A 26,789-nucleotide genomic window follows, 5' to 3' on the forward strand; every position below is an offset into this window, starting at 1 on the left:
CATGTGCTTGTGTGGAGGGGAGAGGGGCGTCAACACGAGACACTCTTCATGCATCCTTCTCTAGCAGCTCAGTCGGACAGCGCGTCTTCTCAAAGCAAATCTGCAAAATATTCATTGTTCTTGGTCTGAGAGACACAAAAATGCACATTCACGACGGACGCCGACCCAAGAACAAGCCTGCATCTGTGTGACACAAACCAGCTCCGTCGACCCAGCTGTGGCTTAGCGGTTAAGGGTCAGAGTGTTGAGCACAAAGGGGGAGGGGCTTCAGAGGTGAGTCTCGTCTCGCGTCTCCATGCCGATGTCCTGCAGCGTCCTGGTGCCACATGCCTGTCCCACCGGTGTGTCCTCAGGCATGTGTGCCAGCGGGTCAGGCCGGATTATATACCTGGAAAGATTAAATAACATCCAGCATGATCAGTAAGTGTGAAGCTCCAGGTTTAATCTGAACCCAAACTTCAGTCTGTGGATCTAAACGTTGAAATGTTTGTAGTTGGTTCAGAAGGCTTTATTTTAATGATCATAGTGTATGGTCTAAAGCAGGGGCCTCAAAGTCAACATCACCTGGGGGCTAGTGAACTTCTAGGCTGGTCAGGAGGAGGCCAGTGAAAAAAGTCAGTTCAGTTCAGGGAAAATGTACTGTGTAGTGATTAGAAATTAAATGTTTATCTAAAAATGTCTGTGTGTGTGTCTGTGATGGGCATATCTCGCTGTCAGATCGCCCTTAGATTTTGGATATGGGTTGAGCATGGCGCGACGGTGTGCATCCTTGATTTTGTTTTTTGTAATTTTAATTTACGCTGATTTATCACGATACACCAGCACGCTACACTAGGTAGCGCGTCAGGATTGTGTCAACAACAGGTAGGCAGCGGCTAATTTCACACAGTTCAACGCAGTATATGGTGTCCATTCACCAATACGCGTGCATATATTTATTTAGCATTAGCATGCTACTATTTTGCGGCTAACTTGGCGAACCTGTTTCCAAAGGTAAGCTAACTCGGCTATGATAAGCATTAGTGAAGGTAGCTATTTCGTGACCGCCAGCCATGCTGGAATCTTTACAAGGCGTATTTGATTTGCGTTGTGCCTAATGAGGTTGCACAGTGTTTGTATTATGTTAGCCTTTATGTGCCTTTTCATTAGGGTTGCCAACTTTCAGAAATGAAAATAAGGGACGCCCCACCACGGCTCCTCTGGACCATGACCACCATGGACCCGACTAATCTAGGACATCTAGGCGCGTGTGCTGTAAGGGTATCAGGGGTTTTTCTAGGAACATCATGTCACTATGGGGAGTACATGGCGAGGGAGCAGAGCGACCAAGCCGAGGCGGGTTGGTGCATTTGAAAATTTTAGGTAAAAATGGGGCATTCTGAGGCTTTTTGAAGGACCATTATGGTGACTCATGAAGTAAGGGCAAGTAACTCAAAATGGGCAAGTTACCACAGATGCAGAACAGTACAGAATTATGTATTACAGAAAATATGTACTTTGGGAAGCAGCTGGGGGAACACATGAACAAGAAATGTCTTTATTGGCAAGAGCAATATTAACTAGGTATGCACTGAAAATCAGGAAAGAGTTGGCTAAAACCGAAAAACCAAAATAAGTTATTGTGCTAATTTTGTACCATTGTTTTTTAAAAATCTAATTTTGTTGTTATGGCAGGGACAGTGTTTACTTACCTCACTAAAGTCAAGGCATTGCAATTATAGTATATTATATTATAGAGTGCGCCCCCTCATATGGTGCAGACGGGCCTTTTTTTCCGCGCACCGCACCTGCACTGTGGCTTCTCTCTCTCCTGTGTTGTGCGCAGCTGCTGCGCTCTGAGCTTCTCCTCGAAGCGGGCTCTCCGTATCCAGCACAGACTGGATAATTTCTCGACACCCTATTATATCATATATACCCTATTAACCCAAGTTAAACTAGTTCCTGATGCCCTAATGAACATGTCTGTGTCATGCTTTAGTCAAAATATCATAAGGATGAAACACAATAGCAGTTCAATAACCCTGCCAATACAGCCCTTTTCAAAATGCTCGGTTTTGTGCCTGGTCATTTACATGTGAATGAGACTTACTATCCACAGCCATGTCACCACTTATCACCTATTGTCATGCACCGTCGTCACAACCCCCGCTCCATATACCCCATAGTAATGTCCGTTTACCCGTTGTTACTGCGTTTCACCATAATGCATAGAGTGACCACGATTTTGGCTTCTCGCGATCATAAAAACATTCAAATCGAAGAAAAACGATTAACGCAACTGACGTGTGTGGATCAATAATATGAGGAGAGAACGTGGAAACACGACAGAAAGGAAGCCTTTGGTTGAGAAGAAATGTAGGACAACATCTACATCTTTCTGCAGTGCTTTCAAACGCGTGCTCTTCATATTATTGATCCACACGTCACTCGCTAACTGCAAGCACGTAACTGGTGCGTTCAAGGTGTTTTTCTAGCATAGGAATTTACATACACGATCAACAACAAAGGGCTTGTGAAGCTTGTGAACATTTTTTTCATAAATAAAATATATCCACTGGACACAAAAATCCTCTGAGGCTGGAAGTTTGTGTAAAACACTGTGCTCCTCTGTGCAGCCACTCTTCCTCCCTCGCCTGCACTCTCGTATTTCACAGGGACAAGGGGGAGCTACGGTGGAGCTGTGAAGTACTCTGCCTGGCGGGGTGCCAACATTCACGGTGAAATGTCCGCACTGTCGTCACTTGTTCGGGAGGTTTAAACATCGACTGTTTTATCGCCTGTACTTACACAAATTGGAACCACTAAAACATGACTGAGTCTTGTTTTTTCACATTTTGGGGACTGGTATGGCCCACTTAGTCCCAAATATAAGTACTAAAAGATTAAAAAGTTAATTTTGCACAACAGGGGACCTTTAAGGGAATGAAAGATTAATCAGATGAGCTGATGTCTTTAGTTAACTGTGAGCAGCACTGATGTGTGGTGTCTGTCGCTAGGCAACCGTGACAGCAGCGCGCACAGAGGACCGGAGCCAGGGCGGCCGCGATCCTGCGTAGATCCCGCCACGACAAGTTTACTGGCCTTACTATTCCCTGTGTTTTATTTTCATCCTTATCTTTAGTGTTGATGTGTGTGTGACAGAAATGTGGATTGGATATTTAAGGAAATACGTAACAAACCACTCAACATTTAATGGCCAAATAAAGGACCATTCCGTATTTTACGGGATGGGTGGCAACCCTACTTATCATGCATTAGCATAACTGAAAAATCTTCTTCAGCTCCCACTACAGGATTACATACTTCCTACTTACAAGTATTTATGATACAAAATGAATCTGAAAAACAGACTCAAAACATTAAATCAAAATAACATGCAGACAATAGTAATTAAAACACTAGACAAGCTTTTAATTGATTAAATGTGATTCAAATATAAACTAATGTATTATTGTTGTTCACCAGTTTTCATTATAATTTTAAAATAAGTGTAGAGTAGCAGGACATTGACTGGGGGGGCCGCATGTGGCATTAGGGCGTGTCCAACTGTACTTTTGCCCAGAAGTGATGTACAAATCACAAAGTTGATGTTCATAGTGTGTGAATCATTTGATGCTGCGTTACCATCAGTTAGGACAGTCCTATATCTTGTGCGTTGTTATTTTAAAGGATGAGTACAGGAAACTGGAAAAGTGGCCGATTCTCTGCTGAGGAGACGGATAATGTACAACTACATCAATTTTACTGCACATTAATGGTGCAGCAATGCATCTGACTGCACCTCACTTTAACTGGTGCACTGATGTCTGCAAGTGCATTTAATACAAAAACACAGCGTGGGTGTGCAAATATGACAACTGTGCCGGGTGGAAACTCCTAATGACACTTGTGCTGCTCTGTTTCGCTGGGAGTAATGAAATGGAAAAAATGCAGTTATAGCAAAGTACACTTTATATGTATCATGTTGTTCTTTGTGTAAAATCATCCACAGAGCTAAAGAAAAAAAAGACAAATATAAGCTTAAATCCTGTTTGTGTTCTGGCCTCCTCACTGCCGTTAACAGTCACACTTTCACATGCACTTCATGACACTGCTTCTATTCAGTGCACACATGAAAACTCCTTTTTTGGACACAAATATAACCTAAAAAGAGACACAAATAGTGTGAATACACAAAGCCAACATGCTATATCAGCTGTTACACGCACAGCTGGTGTTTTTACTCCTCATTCTCAGGATACAATTAAATCTAGAATTGTTTTTGGGGGTTTTATTGTTTAATTTTCTGCACAACTAGTTTCTTACTGTTTAATAAGACATACAATCCTTTGATAACTTCAGATATTTGAACACTCCTGATTATTAATATAGTAAATGAAGTAGTACATGTTTTAACTTGTTTTTAACTCGCCTGAGTAATGTGTGTAAAACCCAGAAAGTGTTTCCCAGAAAATGTATAAATACATCTCTCTTTGTAAAATAATAATAATAGTAAATAATATACATTTTATGCAATATTGCCTGAAAATTTATTCTAATTTCAACACAAGGTAATTTTATGGAATTTAATCCAAACGTGTTTATTGTGTGGCTGCAGGCTGACACTCAAATGGGGGGCCGTGTAGGCCCATACACTCACAGCCATTACATTTGAAATGTCCAAATGACAAACAGCACAGCTGTTGTCCACTGGATCAATGACAGTAAGTGAGAGTGTGGCGTGTTTGGCTGTGAGTCTTACACAATGTCATTGAGTTCCAACATGGTGTCAGGAGGAGGATTGATGAGGACGTAGGACAGCGTGTTCTGGTGATCGTTCATCTCGTCTATTTAGAAAAAAGGAGAGAAAACACCTTCAGAGTCAGGACTCAGTCGCGAGATAAGCCCTCTTACCTTTTTCAACCTTCCACTGAGGACCCATGTGCAGTGTAAGAACAAGTAATAGATTACTAGATGTGGAAAAGCTCTTTTTCAATACCAATTACAGCTGTTTATTATCAATTCATAGTTCATGCTTTATCTCTTTCATAAGATGTTTAATTATTTTGTCCCAACTATGACCATCTCTTTATTTTATATCATACTTTTGACTTTCCTCACAACTGTCTTAATTTCAACTTTGAATTGTATTGTATTGACTTTGCATTACTTATTTCATAGTATATGTAATTATATGTATATATATATACATATATATATATACATATATACATATACAAACATATATACATATATACATATATGTATATATATATATATTTAGTCATGGCTTAATAAATATTTGTTTTAATATGGTATTATGTTACCATTCATTTTGTTAAAACAAGAAAAAAACATATATTTATTATTATTATTATTATTATTATTAATTGTTTGCTGTGATTAGAATTTGCTGTAAATATTCGTATGATATTGACATTTTATTTCCACAATCTAAACCAAGACTTTAAAAAATAAAAATCTTAACTAGCAAGAGGAAACTCAGTTTTATTGAGTGTGAGTGTGTGTGTGTGTTTGTTGAGTGCTCTCTTGTGTTGTGTGATGGACAGAGGAGGGGAAGGAGAACAGGAGTGTCTCCATGACAACCCACCTTGGAGTGGCCCTTAATAAAGCCAGGCGGGGTGGAAGAGAGAGAAGGGCTAACTGTTACTGACAGGGACTCTGTGGAGGGAGGGGGAGGCCCATGCTGCTTAAAGACTCCATGCGTAACTTCAGGACGGGGCCAACATGCAGACTGCGTCTGAGGCCACGCACCGTGACTGATATCCATCGCATTCCTTCATCGCCCTGCACATTCGACACTGGACCAACAGGCTGTGAAGGCGGCAGGCTGCCATGCCAGCGGACCAAACGTAGCCCCCCCCAACAACAACCACTCACAGACACAGAGGACACATGCTCCAGCGTCCGTCAGACTGGACCAAACCAAACCCAGAGTGAAGCAGAACGCATTGGGAGTGTGAGAGTGGAAGAGGTCAAAGTGCTGCAGTGATGCCGAGAAGTGGATTTATGAGGAGTGATAAAGGACTATACCAATTAGTTCTCTCCTGTAATCCACACTTTATGGAACCATAAACAAAGAGGAAAGATTAAGTTTAAACTCAAATATTTATTTCATTCATACATGTGTTGGTACTGTGACCTGTCAAAGTAAGTTATTATAATAATAAGTTATTTTTTCACATATTAATATTACATGATACATATTTGGTCCTCCTCTCTTTCCCTTATCTTGGTAATATGAAGCGCCCCCTACTGTTTAGATATAGACTAGGTAAGTCCTGCCATTAGAGAAATAGACTAATGAGAAAAATATATAGACCATGGACATATTTTAATCATAATTATGATTTTAGTTCTGGGTCTTTATTGTCTTTGTTTTGCTTCCTGCTTTTATATTATTTAGATTATTTTATATCATGCTCAATATGTGTGTATGTGTGATACTGGATATACTATATATGTAGAGTAGGTAAATAACAATAGATTGTTTTTATGGCTCTTTCCTTTAGAACAGGGTCAGTGTTAAACTCATTTTCTCTGAGGGCCACATCGGCATAAAGGTTACCCTCAAAGGGCCAGATGTCATACAGAATTAATGTAACTAAATGTAATGTAAAATAAAGGTAACTACTCCGTAACATATTGCTAAATGACATTCTGTATATATTACTTCAATTCAATTCAAGTTACAAATGTGATGCATTATAGCATTATAGATGTAACCTGGTCCACGATGGTGATGCCGTCACTTTGCGGATAACGCAATCGGCATGCATTGTGGGAAATGTAGTTTATGGTCAATGCACGCCTTAAAGCAGCATAGACCTATTTTAACACAGAAGACCAATTATCCACTCGCGGGCCACATAAAATGACGTGGCGGGCCACATTTGGCCCCCGGTCCTTGAGTTTGACACACGTGCTTTAGAACATCACACATGCAAAATTAAAGAAAAAAAAGTTATGTTTTATTATTATTTTTATGGTTATGTTTTTACACTCAATGACGAACATACAGAGAAGGTAACAGCAACGGTTTTTCTCTATTTACCATTTCCTGAAGAATTGTTATAATAACCACTTTAACTTTCCTTTTTAATGCTTTTAATAATTTTTAAATAATGCTTTTAAATTGCATTCCAATGTTTTATTAATTTCTGCTTGATTTTAAATAGTTTTTAATTGATTGTGTTTTAATTTCAAATGTATTTCCTGCCTGTAAAGCACTATGAATTGTCTTGTGTAAGAATGGCGCTATACAAATAAACTTGCCTTAACTAATTTTATGAATGCGACACTAACATTTATCACAACTGTCACCTAAACTGATGCACACCAGACTTATGGTTTCAGTTAAAGCTCCAGCTAAGAACAGCCGAGGAAAAATACAGACTGTTTTTTAAAAAGAATCTGTGACTCATACAAAGCTGGAGTCCCAGCATCAAAATCCAGACCAGATACGAGCAGCACTGGTTTAACCCTTGAACCCAAAAGTGATGCTCATGCCAGACAGACAAAGATATGTGTGGGAGGAATGATCCACATTTCTCTCATGATTCACAGCCACAGGAAGCACTTAGGATTACAATGGTGTGTTATTAGTTTGTTTTAGAATGCCGAAAAACAGGCACTTGCAAATCATTTATGTTTACATTTGTGAAGAGCCCTATGTAGAAACAACACAATGCTTCTCCTTCTTTCAGTTTATCATTTTCTATTTTTTCCATGGTCGATTTTCATTTGCCGTAAAAATCGAACTGAAAATGTAATAAATAAGAGGCAAAAAGACTGTTATTATTTGTGATTGAGGGTATTATTAAAGGGGTATTTCTGTATGATTTAAAGGCGCCATATGTAAGAATGTGGCCAAAACCGGTTACTACACTCAAATTCAAAATACCAAGGTCTTTTAGGTTTACGTTTTCTCAACCATTGTAGCTCAGACTTAACTGGCAACCCGTGGTTGCTCAGCAGCTGAGACTCTACTGACTGCAATGATTGGTTGATGGCGGTAGGTGGCGCTTGGGGTGGGGGAAAAAAGATTCTAATCCTCCACAATTCTGAATTGATTCATAAACTTAAAAAAACTATTTTTTTCTATTTCTAAGTTTCTATTTTGAAAAACCACACAAAACGGTAGTTTTGTGTATAGGTTTTATTTGTGTACAGTTTATTTTTGTAACTTCTGGGAGAAAAAAGCAGCGAGCCTAAGCTTTTATTTATGCAAGTTATTTTTTGTACAGTAAGTAAGTTTTTATTTGTTTTGAATGAATAAATGTTCAGTTTGCCTTTGTGTGATCACAATATCACATTATCTTATACAAACTGTATTGTTTTGATGCCATAATTTGCCTTAACACACTATGCATTGTATACATTTTTGAATCGAGAATCGTTTGAATCCAGAATCGAATCGTGACCCTAAGAATCGGAATCGAATCGTGAGCCACCCAAAGATTCACATCCCTAGGTGGCGCGACATGCCAAAACATGATTTCAAAACATTAATATCATTTGCGGTCTGAAAAACCGCAAATATTTGTTTTTTAATGCAAATATTTTGTCAGTGCTGTTGTTGTTGGTGAGTTCAAAGTTAGTGATAATATGAAAACTAATTTCCATGTTACTAAAAAAACAAAAGTAAACATCAGTATCAGTCGACAGACTACTGGCAAAATTGTTGTTGGGTAACTAATTTCTCAATCTAACCTTCCATCCACAGACATAAGACGTTCCGCTCCACTCTTTAAAGCCATACTCTTACGCCCTGCTGAACTCCAGCCCTTTGTGACGTCACCTCACGAGAACACAATGCAGAAAAGACCAGATAGAAAGAGAGAGACAGTAGAGGAAGGTAGATTGGCTGCCGGTGTCTACCATTGATTATAGCAGGAGAGACACGCACACACACACACACACAGGCACACATAGCTACTGTACAAACATACACATACACACACACACTCACACACTCATGCAATTATAATTGCAATACTGTCATCATGAAGCTAACCTGACGGCCTGGTCCCCTCTGAAATTTCCTGCAACTCTAAGCAATGGCATTCACTGTTACCTTCAATGACGTTTAACTGTGTTCTTTCCATAACAGACACAAATGTGAGACAACAAACATCCACAAATGAGGGTTTTATAGTGACGTCAATTAGGTGCACTATTTGTCCACGGATGCTGATGAGAGGACAAAATGTCTTTCTCCACAAGATGGACCACATGTGCTACAGATTACATGAGGGAGGGAAAAAAACAGCACATAAATTACCTTGCAAATATCCTAGATTTACTCGATTCATGACATCACTCGCAGTGAGATTAGAAACATCCTCTACAAGCCAAAAGGAGGGAGGATAGAAGAGTCAGAGAGAGGAGGAGGGAAGGGGAAAACAAGAAAAAAAGAAGAACAACAAAAACAATCAGGCAGGCAGCGAATGTGTTTGCAGTTTCAAAAAGAACTCTTTTAGTAAAGGTGATGCAAAGAAAGCCATGCGTTAGAGACAGTGTGCACAGAATCACTTCCAAATTATTCATCTGTCACACGTTGCATTATTTCTCACTGACTTTCATCGTTCTCAAGAAGGTCTTGAGCGTTTGGGGATCTTCCTGAAACGTATTTAATCAACATGTTACATGATATTTGGCAAGTGCAACACACCTGGAGCATGATTCTGCCATTTATTGAAGAAACTAAAAAGAATAAATGAAAGCATGAAGCTGGGAGGAGCAAAGAACAAAGGTAGAGAGGTGAGCGGCTACAAATGCAGGCAAATTGCAGTCTGTGATCAAATGCAATTGAGAAACTGCTCCTGCATCTTCTGGCACAATATGTGATGATGGTGAATGTGGGGTGAGGTGTGGGAATGAGATTATGGTACATGGAAGAAGGAGTATGATGTGTGTGGATGTGAGAAAATGAGGTTCTGATGAGGAGATGAGGTGATGTCACTGATCTGTCTTCACAGAGGAGATGAGACAAAATGGCTGCAGCAGAGATTGGAGTTTTGAACAGAGCCTCTTAAAGCACTGCATTGCTCTTGTGGCAGAAACAATCTCATTGGCTGGGAACAGAGTCAGTGGGTGGAGCTAAATAAAGAACCAGCTAAAATTGGCTCCCTGCTTTTGTTTCACGTTTAAAGGAGGCACAGTGACGAGTTTCAACCCTTTTTCCTACATTGATGAATATGCACGCACCATTCATTTGTGGTGAAAGTTTAGTATCTGTTTCCCATATAATTTAAGGAGACATATTATACCCTATTTCTCCAAGTGAACCTAGTTCCCTGGTGTCCTAATGAACATGTCTGTGACATGTTTTGGTCAAAATACCATAAGGATGAAGCACCACAGCAGTTCAATCACCCTGCCAAAACAGCCCTGTTCAGAACGCTCTGTGTAGTAGTATCTCTTTAGAACCACCTTAAAACAAAACTTAAGGCACAGGAAATGACATCAGCCACAGAGGCTACTGGGAGCTAACAGCAGTTAGCATTTGGAAAAGTGATCATTTGCAGGCTCTAGCAGGCACATTGCTGTCATATATAACATGTATCCAGTGGACAGATAAATCCTCTGAGGCTGGAAGTTTGTGTAGAACTCTGTGCTGCACTGTGGAGCCAAGAATAGAACTTTTGGGGGACTTATGGGTTTCAGATACCGTTACCCTGGCCCTGGTGTTTTACGGACAAAGCAGAGCTCCACGAGATTCCAGGAATTTAGCGCATTGTGATGTCCCAATGAGTACGGAAGTCAACATTGTGTGTTTTATCTCCTCTACTTAGACTGAGGAGGACCACAAAAACATGAGTGACTCATCTTTTTTCACACTTTGCCGACTGATAGGACCTCCAGGGTCCCAAATATAAGGATTAAAATTATGAAAAAGTAGATTTTGCATAGTATGTCTCCTTTAATACAATCAAAGTCCAAGGGACCAGTTCACAGACCGGAGATTCTCACATGAGAAACAGAATTGAATTACATACCATTCCAGGTTTTGAACACACAAATCAGATCTAACTGTAACAAATATACTGCACACTACAATCACTACAATCTCCACAATAATTGGGAAACACTTTTTCAAATGACCAGTTATACAAGTGGGATTTTTTCCCAGGGGAATGGACATTACAACCTGATTTTACAAATATAACTAATTTTTCCCACAATTTCCCAGCCAATAATATTATTTCTTCCATTAAATAAAGAGTTCAGACTCCAATCTGCAACAAACACCATGATTTGCATGATTATGAGTCATTTTTCAGGAATATATTATGATCATTGCTAACTATCATTTAACCTGAACATATCTCCTGGTCATAACTCCACACTCGACTCACCGTATCCCACAGTGGGCAGACCCAGGTGCTTCATGCGATTCTTGACGAGCTCGGACAGCTCCTGGCGCTCGGAGCGTCGATACAGGTTGAGCCTCTGCTGCGAGATGCGCTCGGCTCGACTTGGAGGTTTGGTGCTCTTCCTGCTCAGGCGCCGCGCCCACTGCATGCTCTTCTTCCTCAGCAGCGGGTGATCCGATTGGTCGCTCGCGGTCGAGTTTTTGTGGCCAATCTTCTCCTTCCAGGTGTCTCCACGTTCTCTATGGTTCTCACCATGCTCCACATTAATAGACACCTGAGACTGGGAGAGCATAGTGACAGTGTTAAAGGACAATAGCATGTCTGGATTATTAGAAATGCTCTTTTCAGGTTCCTGTGTTATCATGTAGTGATTGTTATCAACTTGGTAAAATGCCGTTAATATGGCAGTAAGGTATTTTTCATTTTTACCAGCCAAAAGCTAAAAAAAATTGTTAAAGGCCAAGCACATTTGTCTATGGGGGGCCGTGTAGGCCATAATTCCTTTCTTACCTACACATACACAATTTTACCTCTCACATAGACAATTCTGCCTTCCACATTCACTATTTTTGGCTCTCACATACACAATTTTACCTTTCACATACAATTCTTTTACCTCTCACAAACAATTTTTTTCCCTCTCACATACAATTTTTTTTTACCTCTCACATACAATTTGTTTATCTCTCACATACAATTTTTTTCCAAAAAAAAGTGAATGTATGAGGTCCAAAAAAAGTGAATGTGTGAGTGGAAGGCCTTCCGGTCATGTGACGATAAGCAGGAACTGTGACTGTAACGCATCATGGCGGCTGGAAGAGAACGAGAGCACCTCGGCCAAGCTGCTGCTTTATTCAACAGTCTACCAAAAATACTTTTTAGAGAGTGATTTCTATTTCAGTATTCACAGAAAAAACGAAAAAATGCAGGACAGTTAGTCGGAACAAAGCGAAAGGGGAAAAAAGAAGAAATGAGAAAAGAAACAGCATACTTTACAGAGAGGTGGTTAAAGGAATATGGTGTGAAAGGAGAATCAAATAAAATAATATCTAATAATGGAGGTCAAACAGAAGCCACAGTTGAAGCCAAAGCCAAGATTATGACTTATGTATGTTGGTGTTCTTGCCTCTGAGGACGAGAACATGTGCGACTCAGTGCGGTAAATCCCGATGGGGATCTCAGCGCTGGAGGAGCAGAGTTTCTGGAAGAGTCTGCCGTACGTCCTGATCCACAGATCCTCCTCTGTGATCTTCATCTGCACGAGAGGATGTATGAATTGATGCACATGACACCAAAGTGGACCTAAACTCTGCTCGCTTAGATGTGGGAGATTAGAAACTTACAACACACAAGTATCCAGAGCCTGGCGTGGTGTCCAGACCCAGAAGAAGCCTAACAATAGCGATCATGTAGTCCTTCACAAATGACTGAAAACAGACAAATGATCTTATCTTCTAACAGTTTAATTCCCATTTGTATGTGTGCCCATACTTTCAGCTATTTCCCTCATATTTACTGAGCAACATCTCAAGACATGATTTATAAACTGTATATATCATCACTAAACAATCCTAGTACACAGTGTGTTATCTTCTATCCCACCTGGTAAAGCAGTGTGTCCAACATGCTGATGCTGAAAACCCTGCCCGCAGCAAACGGCAGCCGGAACATGAAGGCCAGGTTAGAGCCCTTATCACGCTCTATCTGGAAAAGAGAGTTTTGAGAAACAGTCTCACTTTGTTCTCTTTTATGTTTAGTGAACAATGTATTTAACTATTTTATATGTGTGCATATGGAAACAAAAGGGACTGTGAAGGCTAAAGACATCATTGTTGGCGAGAGTAAAAGTATAGAGAAACACTCACAAACTTTGGGTTGTATATCACACATTCAAAAGAAGTGTTTCATGAGATTACAGCGACCTTGAACATTTGTACTTAATTTGAAGAAATATTAAGATTTTCAAAAAATGTTTTTAAAGGAATGGGACAGTTGGACAAAAAAGAAAAATAAACACAATGTCCACAAACCCCTTTGCAATATTATTTTTAAATCAAGCTTTACTTAATTATCGCAATTAATTGCAACAATTACGTGTTAAAGCATTACCACACAAGATACCATCAAAATATGAACTTTTATAATGTAAGAACTTACAGTAATTAGTTCTTTCCAACTTGGATTAACACTTGGCATAGAATGTAAAACATTCAAAATACAACTTTTACATTTTAGCATTTGACATAATTGTTTCAAAATTTGATGGGGACTGTCATAATTTGAAATGGAACTTAAAGGGACACTGTGTAGTATTTATGGGTTTATATAACCCAAAATCCACTTTTTTATTCATATTATGTGCTCCTGCATTGTCTAGTCGCTGTATAATAGTTTTTGTTTCATTTTCTAAGAGTTTCAAAAAGTCATGTAAAATAACATGGTCGCGGGCCGCGGTTGCATAGCCACTGTTAGCAGCGAGACGCCATGTTTCTACCGGAGCCTGTAAGGACAAACGCGAGAGAACAAATCAAGCGTCGCTTTACTTGTAGCGGAAGTCCCGCCTCCACTCTCTCCGCTTCGAGCGGTAGCTCGCCCTCTCCCTCGCCTCACGAACCTCATCAGCTGACACAGAGAAAGACAACGAGGACGACATTTGACCGGCTGCGGATACCGTAGCGCTCGGGGAAGGGAGGGGGTGAGCAGATTTAGTAAATTTCAGCCTCTCCTCTAGATGGCACTATAAACTACTTACTTCACCTTTAATAAACTATATTTTAAATATTGATTTAGAGTTCGATCTGTTCCCTAGCTCTCCTTTTGAAAACAGAAAGAAGTATATACTCAATTGTTACTATATTTATACAACAACTGCATGAAAGAATAAAGAGTATTTCATGAAGAAAATAACAATAATAATTATAATTTTTAATTATTTTAATTATTTTAATTAAGTTAAATGATATCAGAACAGATAACCACCTTAATAGTAGCTCAACTTACACTGTAAACTGATAATTGTCACTGCCACTTTTTTCCCTTTCCGTTATTTGTTTACTTCCATTATCATTTCTGAATTTACTTTTCTTTGCAATCACTGCATTTAAATGCACATAAAAGTCAATGCACAACTGTGGGAAAAATATCCAGCATTTTCAAGATTTGCACGCTGAAACTTTACTATACTGATTTTAAACTTCTGATCTCTTCTGATCCAGTACTGATTTGTGGTTTGAAGATAAATGAAAATGTGAGCGTCTCATCACGGCACTAACCTTCTCCAGTTTGGAGAGAGCGAGCGAGTAGCAGTCCTTGGCCCTGAACTGCATGAACCTCATGTTGGACGGGTGTGTGAGCTCAGTGATGATGCTGAGGCTGGGGAACAATCTGAGAGAAAAGAGACTGGAGTTAGAGGAGAGATTAAATGATTAAGGCTTTTAATTTGAGCTGTGTTTGTCCTCCCTATTACCTGAACATAGTCTGGACATTGACGATGGTCTTGGCATCTGCCATGTAGTCCTCCTTAGCACTCATGGTGCTCTCTTTGTCCACGACCACCAAGTTGTCAGCATAGATTATACCACACTGCAGCAGATTATCCAGACTGGACCATTCAGAAAACACAATATTACACCAATCTATTAAGTTTAAAGTAAAAAAAAACCACACACATTATATTCTTATACTATGTCTGCAACGCTCTACATTTCAATATATCCAACCTGAAGAGAACTAAAGGTCTTATAATGAGACTAAATCTCAATAAAATAGCTGCCAGTTGTAACTGCCATGTCGCTAACGAGTAACTCTAAACACTACACTTTAAATGACACATGATTAAATGTCATGCAAATAAGTGGCCTAATATTACACTAAACAACACTCATAACTCTGAGACACGTTTTTCCATATACAAATAAAAGTCTACACTTATCTTCACTTACGAAGTCACTGGACCACATCTAAAGAGTAGAAATAATCTATTGCCAACTGAAAAGTAACAATATGGTAATCATTTATTAATAATTATAATATTAATTTAATGGTAATTCAATCTTACTTCTATAGGAATCACCAATACTTGGTAATATCAATTAAAATCATGAATTGAGGTATTTCATTTATGGTAGCTTATAGTTATCAGTACAGTTATAGTCCTGATAACCCATTACCAAGATATTAATGTATTATTAGCACACGTTGGACAATAACAGTGTCATATTTTATCATCTCTTTCCCTCTAAACGTGAACATAATTGACATAACAGACATCATGTTCTTTTGAAGAAGAAATTAAATTGAGAAATTGAGAACAATAACTGTAAATGACTGTCATAAATCAGGATTTTAAGTCACATTTCACTGACAGCATCTTTATTTACTTATTTTTTTAAATCTTAATGATAAGGTCATTTAAAAAATAAATAAATCTCCACCACTCAAATTCAACTGCAGATCATCTGTGCAAACACATACTTATCGATTGTGCCAGCCATGAAGTAAACCATTGGAAAGCAGCAAATGGCCTCTAAGAAGTGGTTGTCTGGCCTGTGGGAAACAGGAAACATAATGAAGCAGCAGCATCTCACAATAATGATCTCCTAGAAACCATGGTGGAGGATGATGACATCACTGTTGTAATCTGCAGAAAGCTCTGGTGGCTCTGGGCAGAGACTGCACTGAGGAAGCTGGAGTTTATGAAACAAACAAATACATTTTCTTATATGGACAGAAACTTTGTTTATGAATAATTAAAAAGCAGTGTCTTTTATTTTTTGTATTTTATTTTTTACCCATTATCTTAAAAGCCAAGTTTTAGCTCCAATTTTCTAGTGGAAGTAATTTGGTTGTTTTACCACTGCAGCTTTTATTTAAGCCCACACACATTGACACAAACAACACACACTTCATGTTATTAATAATGTAAGACTATATTGTAGTCTTACTGGAGTTAGACATGCCACCATTACTGCATTCTCATTCCATTCCTTTGTCTTAGAGGTGTGGAATCATCAAGAGCTTCCCTGAGTGCCTGAAGACAAACATACCTGCTCAGTTTTATTGACTGGTTTAAACTGGTTATCGACTGGTTTTATTGCCAAGCTTTTAAGTCACAGTCACATCAGTATATTTTACAGGACTATAATTGAAACTTGAGGTGTTGAAGCATCTTTTAGTCAGTATGTTCTGGCGAAAACTGGCATTGATGATGTGATGGTGAGGAACATTAAAATTAACATCTTATCTTTAATGTGTCATGTCTACATTACTGTAAGCAGAGGTGACGTATGTATATCAGAGAGAGTTGGGTGATATCACAGCTTTACCGATACCAATATCAGTACGATGCAGTATTTTACACTCGTCTGTTTAGCGTTTTTTTCATTTATCTTAAAATCACACAGCTTGAGCTCTCTCCTCTAGGATCTAAAGTATGATACATTATTTGGACCATTATTGGAATTTCAGTTTTTATTGTGCAAATATCTGACCTGATGATTTTGACCAGTATCAGACCAATAATGATAATGGATACTGGCTGATCTCTATAGATAGCAATATAACATAAGTTCTTTAGTTATTTCAAAATGTAATTTATGTATTGTATGAACAGAAATATTTATACATAAATCTTTTGACTAGAGTTGATCACTATGTAGCCCACCTTTCACCCTATGTCAGCTGGGATTGGCACCAGCAAAATCAAATCGACCACCAAATCGAACTTTAAAGTGACCACAATCTCTTCTGACTTTGTCACCCCACAGAAAAATGTGTAACCATTTTGCCAAATGTGAAGGACTGTTTCAAAAGAAGAGTTTAAATGTGGGGATGTGTCCACTGGAGGGGCTGAACACACACACCCTAACCTTTTGTTTTTATGTCTTAGTGAGGACACATCATAGACATAATGCATTCCCTAACCCCTTAACCTAACCTCAAATACAAAGCCTTCAGGCTAACCTAAACCCAGTTCTAACCTTAACCCTAAATGTCCCCACGAGGTCAGAATGTCCTCACAAACATATTGATGATGATTATCATCACCAGACCTAAATACAAGATTTTAGGGTTTGTATTTTTCTGAACATAGTGTATACATGCTGGGTTGGAAGCACAGTGAACAGCCTTACGGGTAATCCAGCAACAGCACTATGGGGTTGAGTTCCTTCCTGGACCGATAATAAGCGCGCAGCGGAACGATGAAGTTGTAGAGGCCATTTCCTGCCGTCTCTGCAGACACTATAATCAGTTTATTCTTGAAGCCGTACGCCTTGGCGTCCTCAAAGCTGTTGTGTGTGCAGCCCTGGATGGAGAAAGAGGCAGATCCAGATTGATTACTGTACTTCAGCAACAAGCTTTGTTACCCAGGACCAGCAGCATCAAGACTGAAGTACTAACATGTGAAAGTGCATGTTAGCATAGACCTAATGAATAAATCATTACTGCTTTGTGGTTGGACACCACCAATAATTGGTCTTTCCTTATAATATATGAAGACTATTGAGGCTTAAATAAAAGGTATTAAGTGTATGCTACTTTATCGAATCAATTCATCCTAGAGGTATGGATGGAAAGACAGATAAATAACTTGAAACGTGTAGTTTTTAGGTCAAAAGTATATTCATTAGCAGATACAGATATAAAATATGACAAACTCAGCAGTTAAGCTGTGATTGTAGAACTTTCTAGCAGTTGCCCAGCGCGTACAGTGCGAAATCAAAGGGCGATTGTCATCAAAGCAGTCGTCATCAAAGCTTTGATGACCAAAGTGCTTCTTGTATATAGCAAATCCTTTATTTGTTTGTCATCATCTGTAAATGATCATCAGAACCTGTATGATTTGCCGGTTTACAACCTATTAAGTAGTGTATTGAGTTGTGTTTAGAATAAAACCTCTTAAAGACACTCGAGTTGTCTGCCATACTGGTTCTGGTCGCCCTTTCCAGAGGGTAGTTTATCGAGCTGTAAGGAGCAGCTGGTAAAAAACTGGACAGTTGTAAACCGCTGTCGGAATCGTTGTCGAAGAACACGTGACAATGCAACATATATCGATTTAATTTTACCTAATTTGTGAAAGTAATGTAATAATAATGTAAATATATTCTAATGAAATGTCTTCTTAATTTAGAGTTAATTGCCATTTCTATGCCCATAAAATGGTAAAATATTAAATAAGAATAAACTGAAGAGTTTAGCAGTAAAACTAAGCAGTAGTCACAGTTTCAGTTTTAACTTTCTGTTGTTTCTGTCTGTCGCTGCAGGTGAATTTACCTTGTCCAGGCGAAGGCAGCAGAATGGAGCTTTCTGTGGGAGCAGGTGACACAGAGTGGGTGAGCTGCCGATGTAGGGCGAGTTTGGAGGGTAACCCTTTACAAAACTGGAGGAACGGAAAACGAGAGAGGCAAGCTCTGAGAAGACAACACTAAAATGAATATCTTACTAACTGTGGGCTCAAAAGAATCTACAAATAATAAGAAGTGAGCAGTTGTAGGAAATAATGAGCTCCATATGCTATACAACACTAAAAAGCTTTGCTAACATACATTTCGATCCATAACTTCACAGAACTACTGTCATGTGACTGCTGGTTATGAGCTTCACTTCACAGTGTTTTGATCAGAATTAGCATTAGCATAGCTAGCTGTTGTGATTGTCAGCCACGCCAATGTTGTTAGCCTTTAAGATAACTGAAAAAAAAAAATCTTCAGCTCCCACTATAGGAATACATACTTCCTACGGGCACTGCACTAGTTTCTATTTTAAAATGGTATGCAGAATGAAGTGATTTTCCATGCTAACCAAAGAAGTGCTCAATCCCTCCTCTCATTTCATAATACCACATTACATGACTGACAAAATACACTGCTTCTGCCTTTCAATTTGTAAGAAAATTCTGCAGCTGCGTGAAAAGAGCTTGTGTTTCTAATTCCTATCGACTCCTTCCTCCTTAAAACTTAATTGTCCATAACTTTGAAGATTTGAATCATGTCTCATTTTGTTTGTCAGGTTGGTTGAAGTCCCCTCTTCTTTGATTTGTAAAGGATCAGCTGTAATTTGCCCTCTTCACTTTCACAGTGCCCCTTATAGTTTGTTCCTAAAAGAGACTCTGATCTCCACATGATGGCACTGTGGGACCTCAAGTTGAAATTCTCCAACAGAGTTTGTTTCTGAGAGCCACTGATGTCAGGGTCAAACAGAATCTGAATCCTGAACTTCTCTCAACGTTATGAAACCACACAGAGTGACAGAAGAGAAGAACAAAGCCCTGAGATTAAGTGATTTGTTGGACTTGCTGAACTATCAGGCCGATTGTCTGTCCGACCGGCTGAAGGATTAGAGACGCGAGGAGGGGATTGTGTATGAGGAAGCACAGCGTACGCCTCACTCAGGAGGAAAGTGCTGACAATCCTATTATGACACGCACATTCATCACTAACTCTTCTGCACCACACAACATCACCACAAACCCATTCATCTCTGGTCTTCCAGTCATCGAGGCGTTAAGAGGGGAAGGTTAGCTGCTGAGATCCATCAAGAATACAGCACACGTCACTTGTTCTATTAGGATGTTTGACTTTTTTACTGCTGTATCACAAGATTTATTGTATAATATAAATTTCTTTAGGTCTAAGCACATTTGGCCTATCATCATCACCACAGCTACTCACTCTGACCCTACAGAGCCTTCTTCATCCGACTGGTTTGTTTCGTCCTCCGATTGGTCGCTGAGGAGGTCACAGGGCAGAATCGCAGACGAATCTGCAATCTCCAGAACCGGCGCGATGCTCGGTCTGCGGCTTCCAGAGCCATTCTCTGTTGGCAAGGTCAGCTTGCTGCTTTCCTTGGGCGGATCAGGGTTCTGCAGATCGATGGCTACAGTGCCTAAAGGTAGCATAACGTTAGCGTGTGAAGAACAACGAAGAAAAAGCCATTTTAGGTCAGTAGGGAATGTTTGCACATACAGTAAATTTCACCATATGATTATGGAAAATATCTTATCCTATATGGAGGTATATTAACTCCATGTTTAGCTTGTTCAGCAACCTACATTCCTTTCACTTTCTCTCAACTGCTTGAGCTTGAGGAGAAAATGCATTGCTTTCTGAATTTCTCTACCAACAATGACATGCAAAAAGCATCGTGTCAGTCAGTAAATAAAGTCTTGACCTACATCATATTAGTGCTTTGTAATATGATGTATGATACAACACATAATTATATAAATTATATCATGTATATCAGATACATGATGGGATTGGGATCTCTCATTTAAATGGCAACAGACAACTTTCATGCCCCTAGAGGTTCAATGAGATATTATTATAGTGACATAATGCTGCAAGGATGTGCACAATCTCCATAAACAGATCCTGCATGTGAATATTCTGATTATTTAGGCGAGAGACATTTTTGAGCCTCATGGTTTCCATTCCGAGTTTGACCGAGTTTACAGCAGGCTTTCAAGCAGGAACACACTGACAGAAATCCATTAACTATGAGTTTTTTAATATATATGAGCTGTCACAAGCCTCAAGTGCAATTCCAAAAAAACTTCTACAAAGGAAGCAGCAAAATACAGACTAACTTGATGACAGACAATGTAGACGATGTGTTTCTGAGATTGAGATTGAGACAAATTCTGCAGTATTGATATGCAGGCTGGCTGTGTTATTTATTGATAAAGTAGAAAGAAGGCACACTGTATACTGTTTTTGAAGCCTATAAATTCCCAGAGCTCTCCCCCAGGTGAATACCCGTTCATTCTTATTTTATCTCTGTTCCTATCACTCTCCTTTCATTGCTTTTGTCCCTCTGTCATTGGATTTTTTTTCTCCTGCAAGATTAAGTTGCTAGTCTGTTCCACCACCTGCCATTTCCTTTATTGGGGATGTACATGAAACACAGGGTGAACACTCATCTTTTGTCTTGTTTAGTTAATGGAATAGGTAACTCAGCTCCTTTGTGTGTCATTTCACCATACAATTCTACATTACAGTGACCAAGAGGGTGAAATTACAGGGTGAAAGCAAGCAACGCTTTTAGGAGACTAAGCACCCGGTATTTGAAAATGAAATAATCTTCCTAATTCCAGAGGTTCAGACTGGATGGATGACTGGAAAGATGCAGGCTCCACTTTACTGCACTTTATAATAAATCATAGAACTGTGTGTTGGTCAACTGGAAAATAAGATTTTAATATTTTATAAGAAACTGGATTATATTTATATATATATGTATATATATAGAAATAAAATATGTCATATTACCCCCTCGCCAGCACAAGTTGTCCATTTCCACTTCACAAAAAATCACAAAAGACTTTGGGGAGGTGCCACCAATAAGCCAATGTTAGTGTTGTGTTATACCTTTAGTGGTGTAATATAAATGGAGAACATTTCAGAAGCAGTAAATAAGTGGAAGAGAGTGATGCACCATGCACAAACTTACCATAGGAAGTGGTCTGATCAACTTTCACAGGTCAAAGAAAAAGCACAACACAATATTTTCAGCCAACAAACCAAAAAAGCATGTAAGAAATAAACGCATGCACAGCAAGAGTAGCTGAAAGCATATTACATCATCAAGGCAGCAGTCAATCTATTTCGAGTAAACAATAAAGCATCCATTTTCTCTTCCTTTCCGCCAATCAAAACTAAGCCTATTATGGAACTATAAATCCTTCAATTTTCCTCTGTGTTTTTGTCTTTCTTCACTACCTTCACATATTTTCTCTTTTTTTTTCCTCTCACCCATGCTGGCGATGATGCTGTGCACAGGCAGCCTGGAGGGGGCGTCGTACAGGCCAGTGACGGGCAGACCTTTGCTGTGTTTCTCCTCCTGTTTGAAGATAAAGGCAGAGTTCTCCTCCTTGGTGATGTTGATGTAGTAGCAGGTGTCGGGGGCAGCCATGATGTGGCGTGGGCCGGGGTTCAGGAGGATGCTCTTGTTGTCCTCCCTCTTCACACCAATCAAACACACACCGTACCTGTGTGTTTCAGAAGATATGCAGCATTAACCTCGAGAAATACTCTAACTGATTACATAATAATCTGGTGCCCTGAGTGAGCTGGTAAAACTCACTTCTTATGGGCATGGAAGGAAGCATAGGTGAAGCTTTTTCCATCATACTCCCCAAAAAATTTGCTGTCACACAAGCGGATGTGGTAGACCTCGTTCCCTGAGCAGCGTCCATACATCCTCTGCCACTGCTCTGGTGACAGCTGCCCCTCCCTGGAAGAGAATATTCCCAATAATCATGATATGAATTACATTAAAGCTGAATTTAGCAGGATCAGATCAAGTCCTGCTGGTTGTAACTCCCTGCCTTGCCTTGAGACGGCCAATCATGGGTGCTTTTAGATTCCAGTCAAACAGCATGCTGGATGCTTATTGGCTCACTGATGGCGATGAGATTATTAGGCGTTACAGTGGAAGTTCAATATAGTTGATGCCACACAACTATTGAAGAACCATAACTAGTCAAAATATTGAGGTTCAACACTCTTAGAAATAAGGGTTCCAAAAGTGTTCCTCTACAAGGGCTGTTTTTCAAGGGTTCTTGGTAACACTAGTGGTTCCAGTAAGAACCATTTCGAACCAGAGAACCCTTGAAACCCCTTTCCTGAATAAAGGGTTTTAAAAGGGTTCTTGGTAACACTAACCCTGGATTTCCACTGGACGCGGAACGGCCACGGAACGGCCGCGGAACGGCAGCGGTGCGGTCGCCGTTGCAAATCGCTTCCATTCTAATCAATGAGAGCATTCCCACCGGCCGCGCTGGGGCGCGTCTCAGCAGCGGCCCAGAAGCGGCTCGCCGCAGCGGCCCAGAAGCGGCTCGCCGCACCGCAGCGATATTGATAGGAATCAGTTCTATTTTTCCGTTGCTGCTGAACCTCGTAAATTTCAACGAAGCAGATCGCACAATACAAGAAGTAAAACATTTCCGCCCCCCTTTCAAAAAAAACCACAATACGCAGGTCATACAGCCTGTCACAACTTCACATCAACATTACGTCGTGACCGGTGCTGCCATTTAAACAGTCAATTAATCAGAGCGTCTCGGGGAGTCATAATGTACGACGAGAGACTGATTGTTGAAGTGGAGAAACATAAAATCATTTATGACACCAGATCAACAGTTCTTCCACGTCGGAGAATGAAAGAAGCTGTTGTTGATGTTTCCTTTATACACACAGTCTATCGCTGGATCTCGCGAACTCGCGTCCGTTCAAGATTATCGCGTGCTCTTCCGTGAATACCGCTGGCTCCCAAGGCTCCGCGCCGCTGCCGCAACGCGCGCGGTGGGGATTGCCGCCGGGCAGAGGACGAAGCAGAACCGCGCCGCTGCCGTTCCGCGGCCGTTCCGTGTCCAGTGGAAATCCGGGGTTAGGGTTCTCCTATGAGGACAAGCCGAAGAAACCTTATATGGTTCTACTTAGCACTTTTATTTCTAAGAGTGCAGATACACTCTTAGAAATAAGGGTTCCAAAAAGTGTTCTTCTTCAAGGGCTGAGGTTCTACCTGGAACCATTTGCTTCTGAAAAACCATTTCCTGAGTAAAGGCTTTTAAAAGGGTTCTTGGTAACACTAATGGTTCTAGGTGGAACCTATATAAAAGGTTCTACCTGGAACCAAAAAGAGTTCTTCTATGAGGACAAGCCGAAGAACCGCATATGGCACTTTTATTTCTAAGAGTGTAAGACACAGGTGATGTCTTCATCTCCAGCTCTGCTTTGCCTGTATTGACATGTGATTTGTTGTGTTTATTGTGCAACTCTCTTTTAGACTTTTTTCATTGTAAATTGCTTTGGAATAGTGACTTTTCCACTTTATAAAACAGCCAATAAGAGTGGCCTCTCCTTGAACTGCCCTGAGATTGAAGACGGTGTCTTTAGGGAGTGCGCATCACGTACGTGTGTTCATCAGTTTCTTCTCCCCCTATTACATTTACAGCCCCAGGCAGTTTTCATAAAGGTGCTCTATCTCTGCAGTGAAGAACACAGCAGTGACGTGCAGGCAGGGTAGACAGTGTCTACCCTAGGCTGTCAGGGGAAATTTGAGGTTGAGTGCATGTAAGGATAGATTTTTTTTTTTTAATTTGTATTTTTTAATTTCAGATAATCTTACCACAGTTTTGAATGTGTCTGCACTTGGTGATTTTGTTAGTCTAATAAAAGCAACTCAACAGCGCTGTTTTCTGGTCAGGCAGCGGCTGCACAAGCCGTTTGCCATAGCATTCTATTACAGAGCAAAGGCACAGACCTCCTCTGCCTTTCTGTCTCATCAGCGTGTATGTGACTGTTTGCGCATGCGCAGTCAGTTTCCTGTATAGTTAAAATGTACGTCAAAAATCAGATCACTACGCTGCCTATTGACGTAACTGTACTATGTTTGTGCTGCATTTACGTTCACATTGCTTTCATGAATTGTCAACACACCGTCACGTCCCCTCGCTGTTTTATGTCCAGCAATTTAGCAGGAGGTGTGATGATGGCTCTACAAGAGAGGCTTAAACATTTCTTAAGGCTGGCTTTTATTAGAGGGGAGACCCTCGTCTGAGCTACAGGACCTTCACCAAAGGAAGGGAAAGAAAATTCTATGTACTTTTCAAAAGGAGTGGTATAAGAAAAAGGACAGAGCAACTGTAAACTCTATTGACTGTAAACTGAAGGCCAAGTCAGGAGACTTTTATAACTCTGTCATCGGCAACTTTGTGAAGAAGGAACAGCTCATGGACTTCATCTTCAAATGAACTAAGCAAGTCTGAACTAACGCACTCTCTCTCTTTAACATGCAACACACGCATACACACACACGCACACACATACACAGTTTAAGTTTCTGTTATAGTACAGTACTACAATCTTGATATACTCAGATTGCATGGTGCACTGTCTGCAACATATGAAATACTAATTTATTGTCTTGGTCTGTGACTCACCGCACATCACTGGAACACAGAGGTTGCCTCACAGAGAAACTTAAATCATGATGCTGTTTTTTAACAGCCTAAAAGGGAATAGTGGAATATCTACTGACTCCACAGTGACAACAGTATAAGTGGTGTCCAGGGGCCTCATGTATAAAAGAGTGCGCAGCTTTCATACTGAAAGAGGGCGTACTCACAAAATTTGAAAAGTACGTACGCAAAGAAATTCCCAGATTTATAAAACCCTGCGTACGCCGAGTCCTGCGCACCTTCTCTTTATACATCCCATCAAACGTGAAACTGAGCGGAGGTGAATGAGTAACACACCACGCCCTCGTTCCACCCACAAATTAATATACAAATGACTCTAAAACGCCCTCTCTGACGCCTCTTTCCTGAAGAACAACGACAAATGCGGCAGCGAAGGAGGAAAATAAAATAAAAAGATGGAAAATGTGCGATCGACGCATCGATTTATGATGTATAAATTTGAAAAAAGATATATTAATATTTTTGTTTGTTTGTTTATTTGGAATTAGATATAAACACGAAGGAACTAAATGTGAAGGTCACCGCGTCTGCTCTCATATTAATGTTAAATGCTAAAAAACTGGCTGTGCATTGATAGTTGATTCTGTGGGTGTTTTTCTGATGTAACATGTTTGTTTACACATGACATCCATGTGTGCGGAATTTACAGATCATTTCAACAATCTATAAAATGTATAGATTGTAATCTGTCAGTGTCACGCGTCATCATCCAGTTACGCACACGCGTATTACGCACAGAATAAGCAGATAGAGCTGATTGAGTTACTGCATATAATGATTCATTACTGTCACTGATTGTGTTGTGGACGCTGGGGAGGGAGGAAGAGGGAGGAAGAAGATGCTAGTGTGCCGATGTCTCAGGTGTGCTGGTGTGCCGGTGTCTCCAGCGGCTGACGAGCGCGCACCTGCATCAGCTGTCTCTTCTGATGAAAGGCGCAGCGGTGGTGGAATAACTTTTTTGCAGTTATTTTGTTATCGTATGGATTAAAATGGGATAAGGAAATGTTCTACTCAACGTTTAAGTCCCATTTTCTTACAACAAATGAGTTTGTAACTTTATTTTGGAGCGTTTAAAACATGTTAGGCTGGTTACACTGGCGTGTGTCCATGCGTTCACGTCAGCAGCTTACATAAAGAAAATATTAATTTGTGTTAAATCAATTTCAGTTATTTGTTTAAAGACTTAGAGAAAAGTGTGACTCACTCACACACACACGAGCGCGCGCGCACACACGTTTGAAGTGTGTGTTTGCGAGTGGGATCAGTTTTGTCCTCAGTGTCCACTGATCTTATCCACACATGTTCAAACTTACGATGGTGTATCATTGTTGTTCGTCACAGAATAATTCATGTTTGTCACTGTAGACACATTAATAATATTATTTTGAAACACTGTGATATGTTTCAGAGCTTAATATTGCAGCGTCTCC

The 26,789-nt window shown here is 39.9% G+C and overlaps 1 protein-coding gene across 1 annotated transcript in view; it reads right to left on the reverse strand.

Annotated features, from left to right (window-relative positions):
• Nucleotides 1-267: 267 nt before the first annotated feature.
• kcnt1b (potassium sodium-activated channel subfamily T member 1b) overlaps nt 268-26,789 on the reverse strand; it is a gene marked incomplete at both ends in the record, with an annotated part of 104,385 nt that continues 77,863 nt past the window's right edge. The window contains 14 exons of the mRNA XM_083904649.1: nt 268-388; nt 4,742-4,826; nt 11,361-11,658; nt 12,505-12,633; nt 12,722-12,805; nt 12,981-13,078; nt 14,647-14,762; nt 14,845-14,979; nt 15,852-15,923; nt 17,510-17,682; nt 18,651-18,756; nt 20,048-20,261; nt 22,130-22,365; nt 22,461-22,610. Of these exons, the coding sequence (XP_083760775.1) occupies nt 268-388; nt 4,742-4,826; nt 11,361-11,658; nt 12,505-12,633; nt 12,722-12,805; nt 12,981-13,078; nt 14,647-14,762; nt 14,845-14,979; nt 15,852-15,923; nt 17,510-17,682; nt 18,651-18,756; nt 20,048-20,261; nt 22,130-22,365; nt 22,461-22,610 (2,017 nt within the window). The remainder of the gene's footprint in view (nt 389-4,741; nt 4,827-11,360; nt 11,659-12,504; nt 12,634-12,721; nt 12,806-12,980; nt 13,079-14,646; nt 14,763-14,844; nt 14,980-15,851; nt 15,924-17,509; nt 17,683-18,650; nt 18,757-20,047; nt 20,262-22,129; nt 22,366-22,460; nt 22,611-26,789) is intronic.

Source organism: Microchirus variegatus (genome assembly GCF_963457635.1).
Source record: "Microchirus variegatus genome assembly, chromosome: 18".
NCBI lineage: Eukaryota > Metazoa > Chordata > Actinopteri > Pleuronectiformes > Soleidae > Microchirus > Microchirus variegatus.